This window comes from Macrotis lagotis, chromosome 1 (assembly GCF_037893015.1).
Source record: "Macrotis lagotis isolate mMagLag1 chromosome 1, bilby.v1.9.chrom.fasta, whole genome shotgun sequence".
Lineage (NCBI taxonomy): Eukaryota > Metazoa > Chordata > Mammalia > Peramelemorphia > Peramelidae > Macrotis > Macrotis lagotis.
This window is the reverse complement of record NC_133658.1, coordinates 45,770,974-45,795,917: the sequence shown is the minus strand read 5'-3', so window position 1 is coordinate 45,795,917 and position 24,944 is coordinate 45,770,974. Positions and strand designations below refer to the sequence as shown.

Genomic DNA, 24,944 nt, shown 5'->3' with positions numbered 1-24,944 from the left:
CTTCTCCTCTGTAAGTAAATTTGGAAAAAATGAAAAAGTCCAATTTATGACCAAATCCACTAATATTTTCTTAGTAAGAGTTTGTTGAAGATATATAACAGATAGATTAAAAATAGACCAAGAAGTCACAGAGTGAAATGTGGATCTACAACTCAAGGAGTTGGAGGTGAGAATTTAAGATGGCAAGTAACTAATGAGGTCTGGGATTTTGTTGTTCTACGATGAGTAGGAGGATAGAATCTGTGAGTCTGAGGATGATGAACAGATCCTCAGGGAGAGGTGGCAATCTTACCCAATGAAATGGGATTCCCCTACAAGAAGACTCAGTTCTGCTGAAAAGAGGACTCTTTCAGAAGCAGAAAAGGTGAGCAGACTCAAAACACCAAAATGGTGGGGAAGGGGGTCAGCTCTGAGTCATCATTTTGTAAACTAGATATACATCCTTTGCCAAAGGAAATTTGGAAAAAAGTCAAAACAGCCCAATTTCTGGTTAAATTCACTAGTATTTTCTTCACAAGAGTTTGTAGAGAATGTAAAAGAGATGGATTGAAAAATGGGCCAAGGGACAGCTAGGTGATACAGTGGATAGAGCACCAGCCCTGGGGTCAGGAGTACCTGAGTTCAAATCCAGCCTCAGACACTTAATAATTACCTAGCTGTGTGGCTTTGGGCAAACCACTTAAGCCCATTGCCTTGCAAAAATTAAAACTAAAAAAAAAAAAAAAATGGGCCAAGAAGTCATTGAATGAAATGTGGGACTATAGCTCGAGTTGGAGGTGAGAATTTAAGATAGCAGGTAACTAATGAGGTCTGGGATTTTGTTGTTCTATGATGAGTAGGAGGATAGAGTCTATGAGCCTGAGGATGATGATCAGATTCTCAGGGAGAGGCAGCAATCTTACCCATTGAAACAGGACTCACCTACAAGAGGACTCAGTTCTGCCAAGAAGAGGAGCCTTGTACAGGCATCAAAGGTAAGCAGACCCAAGAATATCAAAATGGTGGGGAAAGGGGACAACTCTGAGTCATTATTCTGTAATCTAAACACTCATCCTTTGACACAGAGCTGTCATTCCCCAGTCAGTGGCTAAAATCTAAAATCCTATTCAAAGTTCACTCCTAGGCTTCCTGGTCAGCAGCCAATCTTTCTTATCCTCCTACAAAAGCTAGGTTTCATTTTTGTGTCACCTCATTGAAAAAAAAGGACAAGACTTTAATCATGTAACCATAGAACTATAAAATAGGAGCACCAACCCACCTTGATCTTTGCATTTCCTTTTCCCCAATTCCTTTTTAAGGTTGGTCACCTGGCTGGCTGTAGGTGAGCACAGACCTGAACCAAAGGAGAAATGGGTGGGTGTAGAGAGATGGAGGCTAATGGCCTATGATTACCCCCTTCTCTGTGAGTAAGGAAATTTGGGGGGAAAAAAGTCAAAACAGTCCAATTTATATCTAAATCCACTAAAATTGTCTTCACAAGAGTTTGTAGAAGATATAAAAGAGAGACTGAAATAGGCCAAGAAGTCACAGAATGTAATGTGGGACTGTAGTTCAGAGAGTTAGAGGTGAGAATTTAAGGTGGCAGGTAACAAGTGAGGTCTGGAATTTTGTTGTTCTATGATGAGTAGGAGGTTCAATCATATGAGCCAGAAGATGATGACCAGATTCTCAGAGATAGGAGGCAATCTTATCCATTGAAATGGGACTCACCTACAAGAAGACTCAGTTCTGCTGAGAAGAGGAGCCTTGACCAGGCATCAAAGGTAAACAGAACCAAGAACACCAAATTAGTGAGGAAAAAGGGATTGGCTTTCAACAGTCACTTTTTAATCTGGACAGCCTATCCACTGTCAAAGAGCTATCATTCCCCAGTCAGTGATTAACACCTAAAATTCTATGACCTGACTCACTCCTAGGCTTCTTGTTCATTAGTCAACTTTATTATTTATCCTACCAAATCCAGATGTCAGTTCATGTTACATTCACTAAGGGAAAAAAATCAATATTTTTCACCATGTAGGGAAAATGTTATAAAATATTTTCAGCCCTAAAACTGGAACACCAAATCATATGAACCTTTGCATCACTTTTTCCCAATTCCTCTTTGAAGTTGTTCAACTGATTAGTTTCTTGGTTCTTTTAGAATTGAAAAGCAAAAGAGAACTGATTTGAACTATAGAGTAGGAGGGTGGGTTACCTACTTTTACTACTCTATGAGTAAGGATATTTGGAAAAATAAAGTAAAAACAGTCCATTTTCCAGCAAATTCATTCCCCTTTGATTTTCTTTGCAAAGACTGGAAGAAGAGGATAAGGAGATTGATTAGAACAGGTTAAAAATAAGGATATAAAGCTGGGACTATGGTTCAGTTTGGGGAGTAAGCACTAAAGATGGAAAGTGATTCCTGGTATCTGGGGTTTCATTGTTCTATGATGAGTAGGATGATAGATTCTATGAGCCTGAAGATGATGACCAGATTCTCAGGGATCGGAGGAAATCTTATCCATCAAAATGGGGCTCACCTACAAGAAGACTCAGTTCTGCTGAGAAGAGGACACTTGCAGAGGCAGAAGAGGTGAGCCAAAACCAAGAACACCAAAATGGTGGGAAAGGGGAAAATTTGTTCAGACATTCTGAAATCTAGACAACTCATCCTTTCTCACAAAATTAACACTTAAAATCCTACCTCAACTCACTCCTAGGCTTTACCCGACTCTAATTATCCTCCTATAAAAAGTCATATTTCATTTTCATTTACACTGAGGAAAAAGTGAATATTGTCACCATGTGGGGAGAATGTTATAATATATAAAACCTTAAGATAGGAGATCAAGTCACCTTTTCCCAGTTGGAGTTGTAACTGGTTAGTATCTTTGTCCTTTTAGAAGTGAAAAGCAGAAGAAAAATGACTGGAACTGAAGGGAAGGAAAGGGGGGCTACCTATTTTCACTCCTTTACTGTAGGTATATTTGAAAAAAAAAAGTGAAAACAGTCCATTTCTCAGTCAAACTCACTCCCCCTCTAATTTTCTTTGCAAGAGTTGGTAGAAGAGGGTAAAGAAGTTGATGAAAACAGACCAAGAAATAATAGAATGAAGTGTGGGACTATGGTTCTGGGCATTGGGGAGTGATCATTGAAAGTAGGAAGAAATTCCTAATGTCTAGGGCTTTGCTGTTCTATGATGAGTAGGAGGATCGATTCTATGAGCCCGAGGATGCTGACCAGATTCTCAGAGATAGGAGACAATCTTATCCATCAAAACTGGGCTTACCTACAAGAAGACTTAGCTCTGCTGAGAAGAGGAGCCTTGCACAGTCATCAAAGGTAAGCAGAACCAGGAACACCAAATGATGGGGAAAGAGAATACTATGAGCCATCAATCTGTAATCTTGACAATCCCTGCTTCATGGCAAAGTTGTCATTCCCCCATCAGTGGCTAACACTAAAATCTTATGACCAAGCTCACTCCTAGGTTTCCTGATCATCCAACCCTGCTTATCCTTCTAACAAAACCAGGAGTTAATTTTATGTCACAGGAAAGACTTTTACCATATAAGGAAGAGTGTGTTAAAATATATACCCCATGAAATAGGAGCACAAAACCACTTGGGATTTTTGCCCTACCTTTTCCAAATTACTTTTTGAAGTTGACTACCTGATAGCTGGTTGGTTTAATTGAAAATTAAAGGAGAAATGGGTGGTATGGAAGGACTCATGATCCCTCCTCCTCTATAAGCAAGGAAATGTGGAAAAAGAAAGTCAAAATAGTCCAATTTATGGCTAAAACCACTCCGATTTTCTTCACACAATTTTGTTAGAAGATCTAAAAGAGATGGATGAAAATAGACCAAGAAGTCACAGAATGAAAGGTGGGACTGTGGTTCAGGGAGTTGGGAGGGAGAATTTACGGTGGAAGGTAACTGGTGATGGTCTGGGTTTTGCTCTTCTATGATGAGTAGGAAGATAGATCCTATGAGCCTGAGGATGAAGACCAGATCCTCAGGGAGAGGAGACAATATTATCCATCGAAATGGAGCTTACCTAGAAGAAGACTCAGTTCTGTTGAAGAGAGTATTCTTGAGAAGGAAGAAGAGGTGAGCCAGACCCAAGAATACCAAAATAATGGGAAAAGGGGAGAGCTCTGGACAAGTCATTCTGTAAACTAGACAAGCCATCCTTTGTCATAGAACTGTCATTCCCCAGTTATTGGCTAACACCTAAAATTCTATTACTCAACTCACTTCTAAGTTTCCTTGTCATTACCCAACTTTAGTTTTCCTACTACCAAATCCAGGTGTCATTTTCATGTTACTTTCACTGAGGAAAAAAATCAATATTTCACTTTGTTGGGAAGATTGCTATAAAATATACAGTCCTAAAATAGGAGCACCAAATCACATAAACCTTTGAACTATCTCTTCCCACTTCTTCTTTGTGGTTATAACTGGTTAGTTTCTTGGTTCTTTTAGAATTGAAAAGCAGAGAAGGAATGATTGGGACTAAAAGAAAGGAGGTGGACTACCTATTTTCACTTCTCCATTTTGAGTAAGGATTTTTGGGAAAAGAAAGTCAAAATAGTTCATTTTCCACTCAAACTCACTCCCACTCTGACTTTTTTTGCAAGAGTTGGTAGAAGAGGGTTAAGAGATTGATGAGAAAATTCTAAGAAATAACAGGATGAAGAGTTGGGACTATCGTTCTGGGTATTGGGGTGATCACAGAAGGTAGAAAGTAATTCCTAGCATCTGGGGCTTTGTTTCCATATGATGAATAGGAGGACGATAGATCCTATGAGCCTGAGGATGATGACCAGATCCTCAGGGAGAGAAGACAATCTTATCCATCAAAACAGGGCTCACCTACAAGAAGACTCAGTTCTGCTGAGAAAAGGACTCTTTCAGAAGGAGAAAGGGTGAGCAGGCTCAAGAACACAAAAATGTAGGGGAAAGGGGACTTCTCTGAATCATTATTCTGTAATCTAGACACTCATCCTTTGTCACAGAACTGTCATTCTCCCATCAATGGCTAAAATCTAAAATCCTATGACCAAGCTCACTCCTAGGCTTCCTGGTCAGCATCCAACCTTGCTTATCCTACCTAAGTCAGGTTTCATTTTCATGTCACAGTCACTGAAGAAAAAGGACATGTATTAAAATTAGAACCATAAAATAAGAGCACCAAGCCACCTTGGTCTTTGCATTTCCTTTTTCCAATTCCTCTTTTAAGTTAGCTACCTGGCTGGTTATTGGTGATCTCAGAGCTAAAAACCAAAGGAGAGACGGGTGCATGTGGAGAGATAGAGACTAATGACTATGCTCCCTTCTTCTCTGTTGCTAATGAAATTTGAAAAAAGAAAGTTTGAACAGACCAATTTATAGCCAAATCAACTCCTTTTTACTTTGTGTAGAAGAGGTAAAAGAGATGGATGAAAATAGACCAAGAAGTCACAGAATGAAATGTGGGACTTGTTCAGGAAATTGGGAGTGAAAATTTAAGGTGGTAGATAACTGGTAAGGTCTGAGGTTTTGATGCTTGTTGTAGATGGAAAGAATCTATGAGCCCGAGGATGATGACCAGATGCTAAGAGATAGGAGGCAATGTTCTCTATTGAAACAGGACTCGTCTATAAGAAGACTCAGTTCTGCTGAGAAGAGGAGCCTTGCACAGGCATCAAAGGTGAGGAGACCCAAGAACATCAAAATGGTGGGATTAGGAGAGAGCTCCAGACAGTCTTTCTGTAATCTAGACAAGCATCCTTTTGTGTCACAGAGCTAACATTCCCCAGTCATATAACCCAATTCACTCATAGGCTTCCTGGTCATTAATCAACTTTAACTTCTTATCAAAGTCAGGTGTCATTTTCATGTTATACTCACCGAAGAAAAAGTCAATACTTTCACCATATAGGAAAAATATTAAAAAATATATTGCCCTAAAAAAGGGAGCAAATCTCATGAACCTTTGCACCACCTTTTCTAAATTCTCTTTGAGGTTGTCTAACTGGTTAGTTTCTTTGTTATTTTAGTAATAAAAAATAGAGGAGTAGTTGGGGCCTGAAGAGCAGGAGGTTCATTACCTACTTTCACTCTTCCTCTGTAAGGAAATTTGGAAAACAAAAGTGAAAACAGTTCACTTTCCAGTCAAACTCACTCCCCATCTGATTTTCTTTGCAAGAATTGGTAGAAGAGAGTAAAAATGTTGATGAGAACAGGTCAAAAAATAACAGGATGAAGTGTGGGACTATGTTCTTGGCATTGGAGATGAGTTTTGAAGATGGAAAGTAATTCCTGTTATCTGAGGCTTTGTTGTTCTATGATGAGTAGGAGGATCGATCCTACGAACCTGCAGATGATGACCAGATAATCAGAGATAGGAGGCAATCTTATCCATCAAAACGGGGCTCACCTACAAGAGGACTCAGCTCTGCTGAGAAGAGGAGTCTTGCACAGACATCAAAGGTCAGCAGACCCAAGAACACCAAATAATGGGAAAGGGGACAGCTCTGAGCCATCATTCTGTAATCTAGATACTCATCCTTTGTCACAGAGCTGTCATTCCCCCAGTCAGTGGCTAAGGTTGACTACCTAGCTGACTGGGTTGGTTGCCTCAAAGCTAAAAACCAAAGGAGAAATGGGTATGTGAGGAGAGGTGATCTCTACTTTGTGAGTAAGGAAATTTGGAAAAAACCACAACAGCTCAATTTTTGGCTAAATTCACTCTCATTTTTCTTTGCAAGATTTTATAGAAGAGGTAAAAGATATGGACAAAAATAGACCAAGAAATCAAGGAATGAAATGTAGGACTGTGACTCATAAAGTTGAGGGTGAGAATTTAAAGTGTTAGGTAACTAGTGATGTCTGAAGTTTTCTTCTACACTGAGTATAGGACGATAGAGCCTATGAGCCCGAGGATGATAGAGCCTATGAGCCCGAGGATGATGATCAGATTCTCAGGGATAGGAGGCAATCTTGTCCATTGAAATGGGACTCACCTACAAGAAGATTCAGTTCTGCTGAGAAGAGGAGCCTTGTGCAGGCAGAAGAGGTAAGCAGACCCAAGTATAGGAAAATGATGGGGAAAAGGGAAGACTTCTGGACACTCTATAATCTCAACCAACCCATCCTTTGTCAAAGACCCATCATTCCCCAGTCATTGACTAACATCTAAAATCATATAATCCAATTCACTCCTAGGTTTCCTCATCATTTTCCAACTTTAATTATCCTCTTACCAAAGTCAAGTATCATTTTCATGTTATATTCAATGAGAAAAAAGTCAATACTTTCCCTATGTAGGAGAATGTCATAAAATATACAGCCCTAAAATAGGAGTGTCAGATCACATGAACCTTGGCCACCACCTTTTCCCAATTGCTTTTTGAGTTTGTCCAACTGCTAAATTTCTTGGTTCTTATAGACTGAAAAGCAGAAGAGAAAATGGTTGGGACTAGAGGTTCATTACCTACTTTCCTCTATAAGGAAATTTGGAAAATGAAAGTGAAAACTGTTCATTTTCCAGTCAAACTCATTCCCCCTCTGATTTTCTTTGCATATGTTGGTAAAAGAGAGTAAAAAGGCTGATGAGAACAGACCAAGAAATAATAGGGTGAAGTATGGGATTATGTTCTTGGGATTGGGGATGAGCTTTAAGGGTGGAAAGTAATTCCTGATGTCTGGTGCTTTGCTGTGCTATGATGTATAGGAGGATAAATCCTATGTGCCCAAAGATGATGACAAGATTCTCAGGGATAGGAGACAATCTTATCCATCAAAACGGCGCTCACCTATAGGAAAACTCAGTTCTGCTGAGAAGAGTCTTGTGCAGGCATCAAAGGTCAGCAGAACCAAAAACACCAAATGGTGGGAAAGGCTCTGAGCCATCATTTTGTAATACAGACAACCTCCTCTTTGTCACAGAGCTATCAATCCCTAATCAGTAACTAGCACCTAAAATCCTATGACCCAGCTCACTCCTAGACTTCCTGGTCATTACTCAATTTAATACCAAAGTCAGGTGTCATTTTCATGTTAAGCTTACTGAGGAAAATGGTCAATACTTTCACCATGTAGGAAAGAGTGTTATAAAATATCCAACCCTAAAATAGCAGTGCTAAACCTGAACCTTTGCAACATCTTTTCTCACTTCCATTTGAAATTTTCTATCTGGTTAGTTTTGGGGTTCTTTTAGAATTGAAAAGCAAAGGAGAAATGGGAGGGAATGGGGAGGGCAGAGGTGAGCTACTTACTTCTACTCCAACCCAGTAAGGAAATTTGAAAAAAAGGTGAAAGCAATTCATTTTCCAGTCAAACTTACCTACACTGATTTTTATCTTCACTAAAGTTGGTAGAAAAGATATTGTTGAGAATCAGCCAAGGAATAGCAGATGAAGAGAGGGACTATGGTTCAGGGTATTGGGGGTAATTATTGAATGGTGTAAAATAATTCCTGATATCTGAGGCTTTGTTGTTGTTTGACGAGTAGGAAAAAGAGAGATGGTCTGAGCCTGAGGATTACAGTCTGATTCTCAGGGATGAAAGGCCATCTTATCCATCGAAATGGGACTCCTCTATAAGCAGGCTCAGTTCTACTGAGAAGAGACCCATTGAGCAGGCAGAAAAGGTGAGTAGAAATAATATTAAAATGGTAGGGAAAGGGGACAATTCTAGACAGTGCTTCTGTAATCTAGACGTCTACCTTTTATCATAGAGCCATCGTTTCCCAGTCACCAGCTAACACCTAAAATCTTATGTCCAAGCTCACTCCTAGATTTCCTGGTCACCATCCAACCTCTCTTATCCTCCTACCAAAGCCAGGTTTCCTTTTCCTGTCACATTCACTGAGGAAAAAGGAAAAGACTTTCAACAGGTAGGGAGGCTATTTTGCAATATAGTGGCAGGTAACTTCTGATATTTTGGGGCTTTGTTTTCTATGACGAGTAGGAAAAGGAGAGATGGTCCGAGCCTGAGGATGAGAGCCCAAGTCTCATAGATAAGATAAAATGTTATCCATTGCAAAGGGACTCACCAACTAGAAGATCCTGTGTTGCAAAGAAGATCCAACAGCAAGCAGAAAAAGTGAGCAGACCCAAGGGCACCAAAATGGGGGGAAGGGGGCAGCTCTGAATTATTCTATAATCTAGACATGTTATATTGTCATTGACAAAGGTCAATAATTTGACTATATAGGGACAATATTCTAAAATATACAGCCCAAATTTAAGACTATCAAACTACCTGGACCTTTGTACTCCCTTTTCCTACTTCTTATTGAGGTTGGCTAATTTGTTGGCTGCTGGTTATTTTAGAATGGAAAACCAAAATAGAAACACTTGGGTTGTTCCTGCAATATAAGTGAGAAAGTTTTTTTTTTAAAAAAAGGCAAGACAGGCAGTTTTTCATACAAACTCAATTCAGTTTTCTGTGCAAGAGTTTGTAGGAGAAGTCAAATAGATTAATAAAGATCAAGACAGTATAGTATGAATGGGATTATGACTCAGGGCAATAGATGTGAGCCTTTTATGTGACAAGTAATTCCTGAAGTCTGTTCATTTTTTTTATTTTTCTTTTATTTACATACTAAAATATTCTTGTTTAAGAGTAAACATAATACCCCTCCCCCACAAAAATATAAAACCTTATGAGAAATAAAAGGAGAAAAAAATGTGCTTCAGTCTATGTTCTTATACCATCAGTTCTGTCTCAGGTGGATCATTTTCTTTATCATAAGTCTATCATAGAAGTTACTTCCATATTTTTTCACAGTTGATGCTGCTGATTGTAATTCCCTCCATCCTTTCTTCCCCACTACCATCTTCTCTCTCCCTTCTTTCTGTCCCTCTTCAAAAATGTGCTGTGGGGCAGCTGAGTGGCACAACAGACAGAGCACCAGCCCTGGGGCCAAGAGACCCCAAGTCCACATCCCACCCCAGAGACCTAGCAACCACCTGGCCCCATGGTCCCAGAAAGACCACCCAAATCCAGCACCTTGCAAAAAGCAAAAAAGAAAATGTGTTATATCCGACTATCCTCTCCTATGATCTACCCTCTCCTCTATCACTCACATGCCCCCTACCCTCCCCCTTCTCTCCTTTTTCTTCTAGATGTCTATACTTTATTGAGTGTGTATGCTGTTTCCTCTCAGAACCATTTCCAATAAGAATGAAAGCTCCCTCATTCCCCCTCACCTTTCCCCCTTCCATACCATTGCAAAAGCTACATATTTTTTTTTTAGTTTTTGCAAGGCAATGGCATTAAGTGGCTTGCCCAAGGCCACACAGCTAGGTAATTAAGTGTCTGAGGCCAGATTTGAATTCAGGGACTCCTGACTCCAAGGCTGGTGCCCTATCCACTGTGCCTCCTAGCTGGCCCCTGAAATATCTTTTATATAAATTATCTTAGCCTATTCTACCTCACCTTTCTCTTACTCCCAGTACACTTCTCTTTCACCCACTGACTCCATTTTTACAATATATCTTTGAATTCAGCTCTCTCCTATGCCTCATCTATAAAAGCTCCTTCTACCTGCTCTATTAACTGAGAAGGTTCATATGAGTATTATCAGTATCATCTTTCCATACAGGAATACACCCAGTTCATCATTAGGTCCCTCATAATTTAGCCTTCTCATCCACCTTCTATATGCTTCACCTGAGTCTTGTACTTGAAGATCAAACTTTCTGTTCAGCTCTGGTTGAAATTCCCGTTTAATTGAAAGTCCATCTTTTCCCCTGGAAAAGGATATTCAGTTTTGCTGAGTAATTGATTCTCGGTTGCATTCCAAACTCTTTTGCCTTCTGGAATATTATATTCCAAGCCCTATGAGCCCTTAATGTAGATTCTGCTAAGTTCTGGGTAATCCTGACTACAACTCCATGATTTTTGAATTGGATCATTCTACTTGTAATATTTTCTCTTTAACTTAGGAGTTCTGGAACTTGGTTATAATATTCCTGGGGTTGTTTTTTTATCTCTTCCCAGGGGATATTAGTGAATTCTCTCAATGTCTATTTTGCCCTCTGCTTCTAGGATATCAGGACAATTTTCCTGTAGAAATTCTTTAAAAATGAAGTCAAGGCTCTTTTCCTGATCATGACTTTTAGGTAGCCCAATAATTTTTAAATTATCTTTCCTGTATGTTTTCCCGATCAGTTTTTTTAATGAGATATTTCACATTTTCTTCTAATTTTTCATTCTTTTGGTGAATTATTGTGTCTTGATTTCTTGCAAAGTCATCAGCTTCCTTTAGCTCCATTTTATATCTGAAGGATTTGTTTTCCTTAGGGAGCTTTCTTTATCTCCTTTTCCATCTGGCCAATTCTGATTTTTAAAGCATTCTTCTCCTCAATAACTTTTTTAACTGTTTTATCCATTTGACCTATGCTGGTTTTTAACATATTATTTTCTTCAGCATTTTTTGGATATCCTTGACTAAGCTGACTTCTTTTTCATGTCTTTACTGCATCTCTCTCATTTATTTTCCCAATTTTCCTTCTATCTCCCTTCCTTGATTTTCAAAATCTTTTTTGAGCTCTGTCATAGCCTGAGCCCAATTTCTATATTTCTTGGAGTCTTTAGATACAGAAGTTTGGACTTTCTCATCTTCTGATTGTGTGGTTTGGTCTTCCATGGGACCAAAGTAACTGGCTATGGTCAAGTTCATTTTTTCTGTTTACTCATTTCCCCAGTCTGTGCCTGGTTTTGAGGTGCTTCCTGGGCTTTTGAGCACTATTGGGACACACACACACACACACACACACACACACACACACACACACAGGATCTCAGTGTGTGAGGCTCTGAGTGCTCTCCTGGTCTATTGAATGACTGCAAGCACACCCCTCCGCCCTGGCACTAAGTTGGGGGGGGGGGGGGGTCCTTGTTCTATGGGAAGCCTAGACTGTGATCAGGGTCTGAATGTGGTCAAAGCCCCAAAGTCCTGTTGTTTGGTTGTTTTGGAATTGAAAACCAAAGGAGAAATGGTTGGCAGTGGAGTATAGTAGGCAGGTTTACCTTACCCTCATTCTTATTTTGTGTGACCAAATGAGCAGAAAGAACATCAAGACAGTTTTCCAAGCAATTCCCTCCAATTTTCTTTGTTAAAGTTTGTAGAAGAGATCAAAGAGACTGATGAGAACAGGCCCAGAGGTCACAGGATGATGTATGGAACTGTTGCTGTGGGTGAGAGATGTGAGCACTTTAAGTGGCAGATAATCCTTATGACTGGGTATTTTTTCTTCAATGAGAAGTGGGACAGATTGATTTGAGTCCAAGGACAAGAACCAGAGTCTCCCAGATGAAATGCAGTATTATCCATTGCAATGTGATTCATTTATAAGAAAGCTTAGTGCTGCTGAGAAGATACAACAGCAAGCAGAAAAGATGAGCAGACCCAAGAGCAATGGCAGGAAAGAGGAACAATTCTGAAAAATCTTTCTATAATCTGCTCTAAATTATTATTGATTAGAGAAATGCAAATTAAAGCATCTGTAAGGTTTTACTTCATACCTCTCAAATTGGCCAATATGACTAGAAAGGATAATGATCAATGTTGGAGGGAATGTGAGAAATATGGAACACTAAGTCATTGTTGGTAGAGTTGTGAAATGATCCAACCTTTCTAAAGAGCAATTTGGAATTACACCCAAAAGGCAATAAAAATGTGCAACCCACAATGCCACTATTAGGTCAGTATCCTGAAAAGATCATGAAAAAGGGTAAAAATCCCACAGTTCCAAAAATATTCATAACGGCTCTGTTTGTAGTGGCAAAGAACTGGAAATTGAGGGGATATCCAGCCATTGAACAATGTGGTATATGTATGTGACTGAACATTACTGTTCTGTAAGAAATCATGAGGGACATGATTTCCAGAAAAGCCTGGAGAGACTTGCATGAATTGATGCTGAGTGAAGTAAGCAGAACCAGAAGAACATTATACACAATCAAAACAACATAGAGTGAGCATCAACCATGATGGACTTGTTCATTTCTGCAGTACAATAATCAAAGACAATTTTAAGGGACTTGATGAAAAATACCATCCATATCCAGAGAAAGAACTGTGGAGTTTAAATGAATTTTTAACAGTTGTCTTATGTATTATATAATTTTGTTATCTCTAATGCTTGCTTTCTTTCTTTTGGATCTGATTCTTCTCTCACGACATGTTCGGTATCAATCTATGTTTTAGCATGGTTATAAAATGTAAAGCCTGTATCAGATTGCTTTAAGTTGGGGGGAGGTAGGAGGGAAGGGAGAGAGAGGAAAAATTGTAAAACTCAAAACTTGGCCAAAAAAAATGATTGGTAAAACTTAATAGAAAATTTTTAAAGTGAAAAAAATTCAATAATCAAGGTCATCCAACCTTTGTCAATATGTATCACTACTGAGTAAATAACAACATTCACCCCTACACTTAGCTAATTCAAGATTTCACTTTTACATCCCAGTTGATGTCTCAAAGACAGACATCTTCTTTCTTTATATAGGGAGAATTTAATATTGATTGACTGATTTAGAGGTATTCCTAAACCAGGCCCCAACCATGATCTTTCCTACTTATTTTATTTACATCTGATGATGGCTGAATAATTGCTAGTTGGTTTTAAACATGAAAACCAAAGGTGAGAGTGGAAGCAGATGGTTACCCAGCCTAATTTCCAAAATGTGACAAGGTGAAGAAAAGGAAAACCAAGATCATTTCTTTTCCAAATTAACCTCCCAGGCTTCCTTGCAAAAAAAAAAAAAAAAGGAATTTTTTAGAAGAATTTAAAAATAATTGATGAAGATAAAGGGCCAAGGTAGGGGCAGCTAGGTGGCACAGTGGAGATACACAGCACCAGTCTTGGAGTCAGGAGGACCTGAGTTCAAATCCAGCCTCAGACACTTAATAATTACCTGTGTGACCTTGGGCAAGTCACTTAACACCACTGCTTTGCCAAAAAAAAAAAGGACCAAAGTATCACTGGAGGAAGGGTGGAATTATGAAGAAGAGTAGCAAGTATGCACTTTGCTCTTGAATAACAATACTGAGTCTTATTTATATATCATGCTTTTAAGTGTTGTAATGCATTTTCCATGTTTTTTCTCATTTGATCAATGAGGGAGTAGGAGAAAGAAAAAGTGGGGAAGCTAGAGGAGGAGAATGAGGTCCTCCGGGATGCACTGAAACATTGTACAAAGCAACTAGAATCAGCTACAAACAAGCTCAAGACTGCTGAGAAGGCGACTGAAGTGAAGGAAAATGAGGTGAGCATAACAAAGATCTGAATGTTGGGGAATCATTCATCAGGTTGCCAAATAAGTCACAGGTACTGAAGCCCTGACCTCCATTATGGAAGGAAAATGAATCCTGGCTTCTCTGATCACTTCAGAACACCCCTAACAGATTTCTCAATGACATTTATTTGGGTTTCCAATGACACTATCTTCAAAATTGTCTTTGTAGTATTTCACTTTCATGTTGACATTTTTTCAGTCCTTTAATAGCATTAATTCCAGACTGAAAAAATGAATACCCTCGCTATTTCCCCTAAATCTATATTCCTTAGCTTCTCCAGAAAGTAAGGACTTTTCTTTCTTTCTTTTCTTCAATTGAAATTTTATTTTATTTTTCCAATTACATGCAAAGTTGGTTTCCAACATTCATCCATTTATAAATTTCTGAGTTTTACATTTTTCTACCACCTTCTCCATTGTGGTGAACAATCTGGTAAAAATTGTTTATGTACAATAGAGTAAACACTTCTCTTGACAGAAGACAAAATTATTTCTTTTTAGGGATAGTCTCACCCTAGAGCCATTTTTATTGAGAGGTCAGACCACATTCAGTCTTGTTTCTCAACTTAGTCATTTCTCAACAGTAATTCCCGGGGTCAGACATCTTGAGATTCCACAAGAATAGGTGCTATAGGGGCAGCTAGGTGGCACAGTGGATAGGGCACTGGCCTTGGAGTAACAGTACCTGGGTTCAAATCCAACCTCAGACACTTAATAATTACTTAGCCATGTGGCCTTGGGCAAGCCACTTAACCCCATTGCCTTGCAAAATCTAAAAAAAGAATAGGTGTTATAAATTCATTTCTTGGTCACTGCAATGGATGGAAGGACATATAGAATTTTGTGTATGTGTGTGTGTGTGTGTGTGTGTGTGTGTGTGACACAGACATGCTGAAGATGGAAAGCCAAGCATAACCATGGTTAGATTTCCTTCCTACTCATATAAAACTGGGTAAAGGCCAACCAGATTTTTAATATAATGACGGTGTCTGACATTTATAAAGTATAATATATATATATATATCTCATTGGATTTTCACATGCTCCGAAGTCATTGCAAGTAATATGATCCCATAGGCCTAGAGGCTAATAATGTCAAAGTCAGGTTCTGACTCACGTGTTTCTCTACATTCCTTTGAACATATCATGTTCATATGTATACATACATATCATCAACATATCATCCCCAAGCTGTCAGCCCACTCCTGAAATGAGGAACATTACCCCAAAAGAAAATTGCCCATCAACAGAGTCTAGAAACAGAAGACACAAATAGGTTTCATGGGAGTATACAACCCAAGGTTTCCAAAAGTATTTAGTGATAAGAGTTGGAAGAATGATGGTATTTCCTTCCCCAAGGTGGTGTGCCAGAAAGAAAGTCTGAAACTATCACAAAAGGATCTCCAAGAGGCTGAAAAAGAGGAGCAAAAGAGCAACCTCGAAAAAACTCAAAGCTTCCCAGAGTTGGCTCAAAAGTTGTCAATCTGCCAAGATAATCTGAAGGAGGCTCTGGAGAAGGTTAGGAAACAACTTCATATCCCCTTGTATAGAAACACTCCAAGGTGGAACTTGAGGGGCTCACTAGGGTCAGATTCAGGATTCAGGAACTGATAGGACAGAGGCAGAGATCATCTCCTAATTGGCTATGACCAAAATATTAGCAAAGCCTGGAAGCCAAAGTATTTGGCACTTCAAAGGATAGGTATAAGATACCCTCCTCAAGGCAGGAAGAAAAAGCCAGTATCTAGTTGTCTTAACCTTGCCCTGGAGAGGACCAAGGGTCAAAAGTGGATGGACTTGAAGGAAAAGGAGAAAAGGTTATAAAGATGAGTTGTCTTAAGGGTTGTATAACTAACCAATAAATTCATAAGATTAGAAGAGAGAGCTTGGGAGGAAAACATGTAAATTTTTTTTAATACCCTCAGCAATTCATTTCCAATGTTGTTCATTGGGCCAGATTCTCCCATTGACCCAATCCCAAATGTGTGTCACAAGTTTTTGTACCAACAAAACAGTGTAGCTGAGATTAGAAAGGAAATGGTTAACTGGGAGAAGGTTATTTATGCATATTTATTACAAGGAGGTTTTTGGACTTGTTTGTTTTTTAGTAGGGGGGAGAAGATGGGAGGGGAAAAAATGATTGCTAATGGAAAACGCTGACAAATTTTTCCAAAAAATAAACAAAAATATTATCCCTGTCCCTTTCACTTTCCTAACCCATCTAGAAAAACTCTAGATAGAGGGTTTGATACCAGAGAAATGGAGAACCTTCCAAAAAGAAGTAGTCCACCCATAAGATGCTGTTCATGATCTTTTAGGGAAACTTTCCCCATGTCCTTCATCCTTAACCAGGGATCAGGGTTAGCCAGGGCAGCTGGACTCACCAGTCCATTGGTCTCTGCTCCAAACTCAGGCCAACCTGGAGGCAGCCAAGCTTCGCCAAGAGTTACAGGAAACCCAACAGAAGAAGTCTGAGCTGGAGGAAGAGACACACTCTTATAAGGACCGCATGAGAAAGCTCAATGGGGAGCTAAAGAAGCTCCAGGATTTCCACCAACAGAGTGAGGAAGAGGTGAGGTGGCAGGTTGCCCATAAAATGAGTATATTCCCAACTGGTGAACCAACCTGGGCCTTCGCTGTTCAGACCTGTAGGTTCCCCAAAAGATTCTATAGAATTGCCTGGCACCTCAAGCCATAAGCTTCATCCATCCCTTCCCTCTCCCTCTCTCCCTCTCCCCTACTGGATCAACCTGCATTCTCCTCCTCCCATATGACCAGATAGGGAATGCTCTCAGGCCAGGGAAAGTCTCACACCCTGAGCTCATGGACTTTGCTTCCTTGGGTAGGTTGAAGCCTTCATTGAACAGATAGAAGATATGAACTATCAGTTGGCCTTCTGGCAAAAGACACATGAGGATGACCTTGAATTCTTGGCAGAAAAAGATGAGCAACTTGTGGTCTTCAAGGTGGAAATGGCATCTCTCATGGAGAACCTAGAAGAAGAAGAAAAGATGGTAACATCAATCTTTTTGTGCCAAGACCTCTTAACACCCCACTATACTGTACCCTAAGGACAACCCATGTGATATGATTTTAATGAAGTTTCGGATTGCACTGCAGCAAACTCTAACATCTTGTAATTTTTCTCAATAGAAAGACTTTCTACAGGATGAAATCTCGATCTTACAGCACAGATATATGTCATCCAGCTGTGAGGTACATGAACCTCTCTCCAATTGCAGGTTTTCTATAAACTCCCCTCTTCTAACCTCACTTCTCATTTCACATATATAAGGTTCCTTCCCTAGGCCCAATGGACACAGGATGTATTGGAATTTAAAGTTCGTCTCAAAAACCAAAGATCAGGCACACAATTTAAGCAACTCCTAAACCTGGAGCCAGGGAGGAATAAGGGTGGTGCTTAGGGGATCCCACAGGGGGTTGGGGAACAATGTACCAGAGAATTTCCTTCTGGTCATTAAAAGCCAGATGTCCTTTTCCTGTCCACCTTCCTCCCAACCATAACTGTTCCTGGTAGAGCTGCACAGTTCAATAGAAACCAACCCCGGGGGAGGCTAGGTGGTGCAGTGGATCTTGGGCAAGCTACTTAGTCCCATTTGCCTTGCAAAAACCTAAAAAGAGAAAAAGAAACAAACCTCAGAAAAGGTCTGTCCTCAAGGAAATAAGTAACAAAGTTGGTGGTCACCTTGAGGAAGGCCAGATCTTACCTGATAAGAGGGAAATGGGCCATACCCCTGCATCTTTCCTGTTTTCTGCCTTTCCATGTGGCCTATTACTTGTCCCAGGTGCAAGCCCTTCGGAACACCCTGGGGAATGCGCACAAAGACAACTGGAGACTTCACCAAGAGAGTGAAATTGTTGCATCTAATGTACAGCAATGGGTGAAAGAACAAAAGTAAGAAGGAAAGACGTCAAGCAAGATGGTCTTTCCTCTCAGCCTTGCTGCCCTAAGGCATTCCACTTGGAGTCAACTGTATCCATGAAAACACTGTATAATCCCTGCCCTGCAATTTTAGCTCACATTCAAGAGCATTCAACTGGTTTGGATTGGGTCCAAAGTCAGCTTTTTTGTGACCTGTTTAGGAATCCCTCTTTATTTCATCAAAACTTGATTGATTCTAGGGGCAGCCAGGTGGCGCAGTGGGTAGGGCACCGGCCCTGGAGTCAGGAGTACCTGAGTTCAAATCCGACCTCAGATACTTTAATAATTACCTAGCTGTGTGGCCTTGGGCCACACTTAACCCCATTGCCTTGCAAAAACCTAAAAAATTAAAATAAAAATTCATTGATTCTGTCCCCAAAAAGCCTTGGGATAAGTTCAAGGGTTCAGGATTCACATTCCTCCCATGTTGTAGTTACTAATGAGACTAGGGCCTGTCCCCCAACCCCCCCAATACAGTGCCAAAAAACTTAGCTTTCCCAAACATAAAACTGAATCTTTTACAGAATATATAGGTGCTTTGGTCTAAGAAAGGATGGGTGGGGGTGGGTAACTGAACTAGCTATTTTTTTCTCTTGTGAATTTAATTACAGAAATAATACTGAGAAATTAGGATCCAAGATCCAAGAGCAGGTCAAATGCATTACCCAACTGGCTGATGAAAAGGAGTAAGTCACCCTACTCTATGAAGACTGAGTTTCTCTGGTCTGTAGCCCTTCCTTATTCTTTGCCCTGAGCCAGGCAAAGAGATCCACAAAGAACTTGGGGCAAAAGATGTGCAAGGAATTTATTTTCCCTCCACCTTTCAGGGAAGGAAGTAGTGTTGGGTTCTAGATTGGGGAGTAACACCACAGGACTGGTGTTAATCCTGATTCTGCTGCAAACTGATGTGTGATCTTGCACAAATTCCTTCCTTGTCTGGACCTGTTCCCTTTTATCAAGGGAGACTCAGTGAACTCTGAGGTTCCCTTTCAGCTTCCAAAATTCCATGATTCTAAGAAGAGCATCTCTCTCCATCTTACCAGACACCTTTGTGTTCCACACTGGGCCCTCACTGGTACATCCTCTTCCTTTCCCACAGCCACCTCCACAATGTGATGGTCCACTTGCAGCATGAAAACAAGAAGCTGAAGAAAAAAATAGTTGATAGGCGCCAAAAAAATGAGCATCTGATGGTAAGAAGTATCCCCCAATAGGTCTTAACCAAAAGGAGACTTACAATAATGGAAAGAAACTGCAGATGCCTCCCTAAAGAAGGATGGCAATCATATCACTTGATCTGAGACCAATGCATATGCTCTCAGCTGCTCATCAAAAGGTGGTCTGACCACCAGAGAAGGGCAGATAGGCCCTGGGAAGAAGAGAAACAATTTCCCCCCAACCCCAGTAGCTCAAATGTAACTTGATTCAGGTACTATATTTCCTTTCTTGACCCTCAGAACCCTAGCTTAGATTCTATTGCAGAGAAGACAAGAGCAGTTTCCCATCACTGTTTCTTCAAACTTTCTTGAGGAAAACATGAAATCTACAATAGTATTTTTATGGCAATTATAAAATCTCCATCATTCTTCCCTAATGCAACATAAACTCAGAGGGGAAAAGCTATTATTGAAATTTGGCCTCTTGGGCCTTCCAATTGCCTCAAAACATGTGATTTTCTTTCTCCTTGAATCAAAATGGTCATTTTCTGCTTCCTCCTAGGTTCCTCACTGTGATATTACAATTCCTTGCATTGAATATCATCTCTTGTCAGAATACTCAGGAGAGGACTGAGTTTGAAGCATCAGTAACTTATCTTTAATCAACTCCCACCAAGGACCTGCTGCAGCATGGATCCCACCTAGTTTGCTTTTTGGCTTTATCCACAGAGCCACAAAGGAGCAAGACTCCAAAACCTATTAGCATCTTATTAGACTTGAGATTTGTAATAAATGTCTTTCATACAGAAGAGGTCTCGGTGGGATTCCAGATCCTTCTGCCCATTTCAAGGCTAGACTTGAGTTTTGTAATAAATGTCTTTCATACAGATGGTCTCGGTGGGATTCCAGATCCTTCTGCCCATTTCAAGGCTCAAGACATTCATACTCCCAGCCCTACCCCTTTCTGATCCTGAGTAATGATGTTTCTTTCATTCATACTGAGATGCTGTTTCACCACTGATAGACAACACTGAAAATAAGACCTCTGGTTGTCTCCTTTAATTCAATAGGAAAGCATTTACAATTAGAGGAAAAGAAAAATTAGCTTTCTGGGACTTTGAAAGGGAAAAAGGGGAAAACAAAGTCCCAAGAGAGGATGAGACATATGAAGGATAATAATAATGAACCCAATGCAGATTTTTTTTTTTAGGTTTTGTTTTTTTTTGCAAGGCAAATGGGTTAAATGGCTTGCCCAAGGCCACACATCTAGGTAATTATTTAGTGTCTGAGGCCGGATTTGAACTCAGGTACTCCTGACTCCACGGCCCGTGCTTTATCCACTGCGCCACCTAGCTGCCCCCAGATTTTTCAAGATAAGAGTTGGAAACACGTTAGCTATGCTCTCTCAGTACCCATGATCCTTTCCTCCTTTTACCTATGTTTTTTCTCTTAAGTAAAATCTCATTTATAATAAATTTCAGACATCCAAATTATTTTATTGATGTGAAGCTGCATTACATTGACTAGAGTGCTAGAAAATCACATTCCTAATCTGCAGGTCCTAGGAAGAAATAGTTAATGCCATGCTTTCCATCATAAATCACTAAGTAGAAAAATGAATTCTTTGAACAAAGTAAGAGATATTTTGTACACACTTGCTCTCACTTCCCAATACTTAACTCGTTTGTGTTCAATTTAAGATGATTTGGGAGTTTTTCTTGAGGGGGAAGAAGTGGATTATTCCTGGATAACAAAAAAAAAGGCATTTCTTCTTCCTTCTTCTTGATCTTACAGCAAAATCCCATACATCAATACTTTTTTTTGTTTTGGAGTTGTCACAAGACAAGCAGGTTAAATGACTTGCCCAAAATCAAACATCTAGTTAAGTGTCAAGTGTCTGAGGCCAAATTTGAACTCCTGTCCTATAGGGCTGCTGCATCTAGTCTGGTCCTCATTGATACATTCTTTATGGATTGTTACATGAGAAGGGACTGAATTTACTCACTGTAGTGAGTCAATTATATGTTAATCAACAAAACTTAAAGTGGATCAAACAATAGACCATAGAAGTAACTTGAGTATATGAGACACACATCCCATTCAGGAAATATTTTTAAAGAATGATAGATCCTACTCCCAAAATCAAATGAGGGAGTTAGAAGAAAAACTGGGAAAAGAAATGAGAGAGATGCAGGAAAAACATGAAAATGAAGTCAGCAGCCTAGTCAAGGAAATCCAAAAAAATGCTGAAGAAAATAGCATGCTAAAAACCAGCTTAGGTCAAATGGATAAAACAGTTCAAAAAGTTATTAAGGAGAAGAATGCCTTAAAAAGCAGAATTGGCCAGATGGAAAAAGAGATAAGAAAGCTGTCTGAGGAGAACAAATCCTTCAGACAAAGAACAGAACTCAAGGAGATTGATGAATTTATGAGAAACCAGGACTCAATATTTCAAAACCAAAAAAAATCAAAAATTAGAAGAAAATGTGAAGCATCTCATTGAAAAAACAACTGATATGGAAAACAGACTTAGGAAAGATAATTTAAAAATTATTGGTTCATTTAATAATATAATGAAAACACAGTTCATCAAAAAAAGGTTTGGACAATTCCATTTTCAGTTCCTTGGAATAAGATCTCTGAAAATACAAAATGCTCTTGATTGTTCTTCTTGGAAGCAGTCACAATATTTGGACCATTCAGTTATTCTGTCTTCAGGAAGTCACAGTAATCTGAAGACTCAATGCTCCAGCTCTGAGAGCATAATCATTTCTGGGAGACTTTGGGACACACAGGAAAATAACATTAGATTAGCTATTCCAAGGTTCAAGAAGAGACCAAGTAGCCAAAATGTAGTGGTAAGATTTGTCTAAAATTATACAAACTTAAGGTTATAAAATAACATGATTGAAAACTATGATACTAAATATTACTGCACTGACTGCTACATCTGACCCAAGTTAAAACACATTTCCCTCCTTTCTAACATTGACTGTTAGAAAAACAAAAAAAAAACTATTTTGTAGAAGTATATTGGGAAGTCTTATGCCCAAACTCTTAACAAAGTTAGTATTTTTTTAAAAGGATATGACTGAAAGGATGAAATTGGCTGGGGAAGGGGGCAGGGGGGAGGTCATAGACAAAAACCTAAGATTTAAATGAGACATTTGCTTTAGTTTGGTTTATAAGGAGAAAGAAAAGGCAAAGGTAGTGTGGTGAATGGACTCAGAATGAGATCAGATCTTCCACCTGACTCAAGATCCCAGTCTTTCTTACTATTTGGAAGTCTCTTTCTCAATGCAAGAAAAAATGTCTTTAAATTCCAGTTACCCAGTACTTTTGTGCCTTCTCCAGGCAATAAAAAGGGTAGGAAAAGAAGGAAGCTAAGTAACTTAAGCGGTTTGCAAAATAGCCTTTCCTATTTACCCATCAAATATATAAAACGCCCCAATAGCTGGCCTTTTGTTTATAATCTAAAAGAGTTGCCTCTGTCCACAAACTCAACATTGAGGCAGGCACAATCAATAGCTATCTGAAGGTAACACATGACCTGTGCCTAGCAGAATCTTGAAAGCCTAAAAAGTCATCTCATTTTCAGGCTATTAGGTGGTACTGAATCAGGAAGACTCATCTCTTCCTGACTTCAAATTTTGCCTAAGATGCTAGCTGTGTGTCCCTGGACAAGTCATTTATCGTGTTTGCCTCAGTTTCCTCATCTGTAAAACGAATTGGAGAAAGAAAAGGCTACTACCACTCTAGCAGCTCTACCAAGAAAACCCTAAATGGGATCACAAAGAGTCAGATATGATTTGAAAAGGCTGAAAAAATTCCATACTAAGAGCAAAGAATTAAGTAATTTTTCAATGGGCTGTCACAGAATGTCAAGAACTTAAGTAAGCCTTTTGGTATCACTATCCAGTTCATTTTATAGATGAGACAATCTAGGAAAGACTAGAGCTCAGATTTCCTCATGACCAGAGTCCAGTGGTCTCAGTTCCACATTATGTTGTCTCAATATATAACCAGAGGCAGAGTCCAGTGGTCTCAATTCCACATTATGTTGTCTCAATATATAACCAGGTCTAAATACCTGATTATCATCCCCATCTAAGAAAAAAAGGGTCTGAGTTCTCCTAACCATCCCACCAAGAAGACCAACTCAGGAATCTCAGTAAAGCCAGTTGGACACCTCAATTCCACTTCAGAATTTACACTAAATATCTCATACACATTCCCAGGTGATGCTCACTAGCCAGACCTCTGATTCCAATTACAAAATAGGGCTCATAGCTTCAACAAAAAGAAATCCAAGTTTCTGAAATAGACTCTCGTTATAGTTCAGTTTGGAAATAACAAATATCTATGCCAAATAGGGTACATTTGTTCTATGTAACTTGGAAACAGTCAAACCATGACTTATGCTGAATGAGACGAGAGCCATAAATTCATTCCCAGTACAAAATTCATTAGGTAAAACAGACAAAAATACACTATCCTGAGGCATGTACTAAGAGGGGATGAAGGCTGTCCAGTTCAAACAACTGGATACAAAAAGGAACATCTCAGCAAGTCTAAGAGACTCTTTAATGGGGGAGCAAGGGTAACAGTCTAAGGGCTTCCCTCTTCTTAAGGAAATCAATAGAAGCAGAAATGAATGACCAATAACCAGGGTTAGTAGAGCCCACCAAGGGAAGGACTTGCTAAAGCAGCCAGTAAAACATTTCTTCTTGTGGGGTGTCAGTACATCCTTCTTCTAATGACTGCACGGGCATCAGTGCTTTGTCATGGTCAACTTATTCCTATAGCATAGCTGGCTAATCCTAGCTTTGCCAATCCATATCCAGGTCCTGGGTCCAAGATGGGATAACTAGTATGTTTCGTTGGAGAAGGAAAGGTGCTTTCTGGGAGAAAGGAAACCAACGCTACCAAGGGATTTGTGAAGAAAAAGAAAAAAGGAATAGAGCAACTCAATCCAACTTTAAAGGGATGCTAGAGGGCAGCATAAGACAAAGGAACAGCCAGAAACACAGTAAAGTTGTAGAAACAATAAAATTATTTCCAAATTCCTGGGATGTAAACAAGTTACAATTCCCTCCAGATTCATTTTGCTGCTTTACACAAAGATTAAAAAAACAAGACACAGACAAAGCAAAGATACATTTATACACCAAGCATCACAGCGTCCCCCTCTTCTCAGACAAGATCGGTTCTGGTCCCTCCTGGTGTTTCTGGCAACACAAAAGGGAAACCCAGAAACCCAGGGCTCCTCAGCCCTGAAGGAGTCATCCTGCCAACATGTCAGAGTAAAGAGGTCAATGAAAAAGTGTCATTAAGCCACCGAAAGACAACCGTGCTTTCTGATCTTGGGTCTCAGCTAGAAACACCAGCCAATACAAGTTTCATTCCCAGTCACCAACAGGCCTGCAAGGAAGCTCAGCACTGGTTCCCAGGTTCTGTGGGCCTCTCAGAGATCCAGCACTGGCTTAGAGTCCAAAGCGGGCTGGGGTCCGACGAGGGCTAGCAGGCTCCCCTTGTTCTTTGCGACCAGGTGTGTAGATCTTAACAGAC

At 39.7% G+C, this 24,944-nt stretch overlaps 2 protein-coding genes across 3 annotated transcripts in view; one reads left to right on the top strand and one right to left on the bottom strand.

The window, feature by feature from the left end:
• LOC141497373 (uncharacterized) overlaps positions 1-20,248 on the top strand; it is a 27,930-nt gene extending 7,682 nt beyond the window's left edge. The window contains exons 10-31 of the mRNA XM_074200017.1: positions 230-364; positions 840-974; positions 1,629-1,763; positions 2,441-2,575; positions 3,190-3,324; positions 3,960-4,094; positions 4,775-4,912; positions 5,542-5,676; positions 6,324-6,458; positions 6,886-7,044; positions 7,702-7,833; positions 8,482-8,619; positions 8,940-9,074; positions 14,109-14,246; positions 15,636-15,794; positions 16,690-16,848; positions 17,123-17,290; positions 17,430-17,492; positions 18,083-18,192; positions 18,831-18,905; positions 19,319-19,412; positions 19,939-20,248. Coding sequence (XP_074056118.1) covers positions 230-364; positions 840-974; positions 1,629-1,763; positions 2,441-2,575; positions 3,190-3,324; positions 3,960-4,094; positions 4,775-4,912; positions 5,542-5,676; positions 6,324-6,458; positions 6,886-7,044; positions 7,702-7,833; positions 8,482-8,619; positions 8,940-9,074; positions 14,109-14,246; positions 15,636-15,794; positions 16,690-16,848; positions 17,123-17,290; positions 17,430-17,492; positions 18,083-18,192; positions 18,831-18,905; positions 19,319-19,412; positions 19,939-20,010 — 2,820 coding nt within the window. The 3' untranslated portion in view covers positions 20,011-20,248. The remainder of the gene's footprint in view (positions 1-229; positions 365-839; positions 975-1,628; positions 1,764-2,440; positions 2,576-3,189; positions 3,325-3,959; positions 4,095-4,774; positions 4,913-5,541; positions 5,677-6,323; positions 6,459-6,885; positions 7,045-7,701; positions 7,834-8,481; positions 8,620-8,939; positions 9,075-14,108; positions 14,247-15,635; positions 15,795-16,689; positions 16,849-17,122; positions 17,291-17,429; positions 17,493-18,082; positions 18,193-18,830; positions 18,906-19,318; positions 19,413-19,938) is intronic.
• Positions 18,774-24,944, bottom strand: part of DHX38 (DEAH-box helicase 38) — a 28,500-nt gene continuing 22,329 nt past the window's right edge. For both annotated transcript variants that reach the window (XM_074200006.1, XM_074200011.1), the window contains exon 27: positions 18,774-24,944. In XM_074200006.1, the coding sequence (XP_074056107.1) occupies positions 24,860-24,944 (85 nt within the window). In that variant the 3' untranslated portion in view covers positions 18,774-24,859.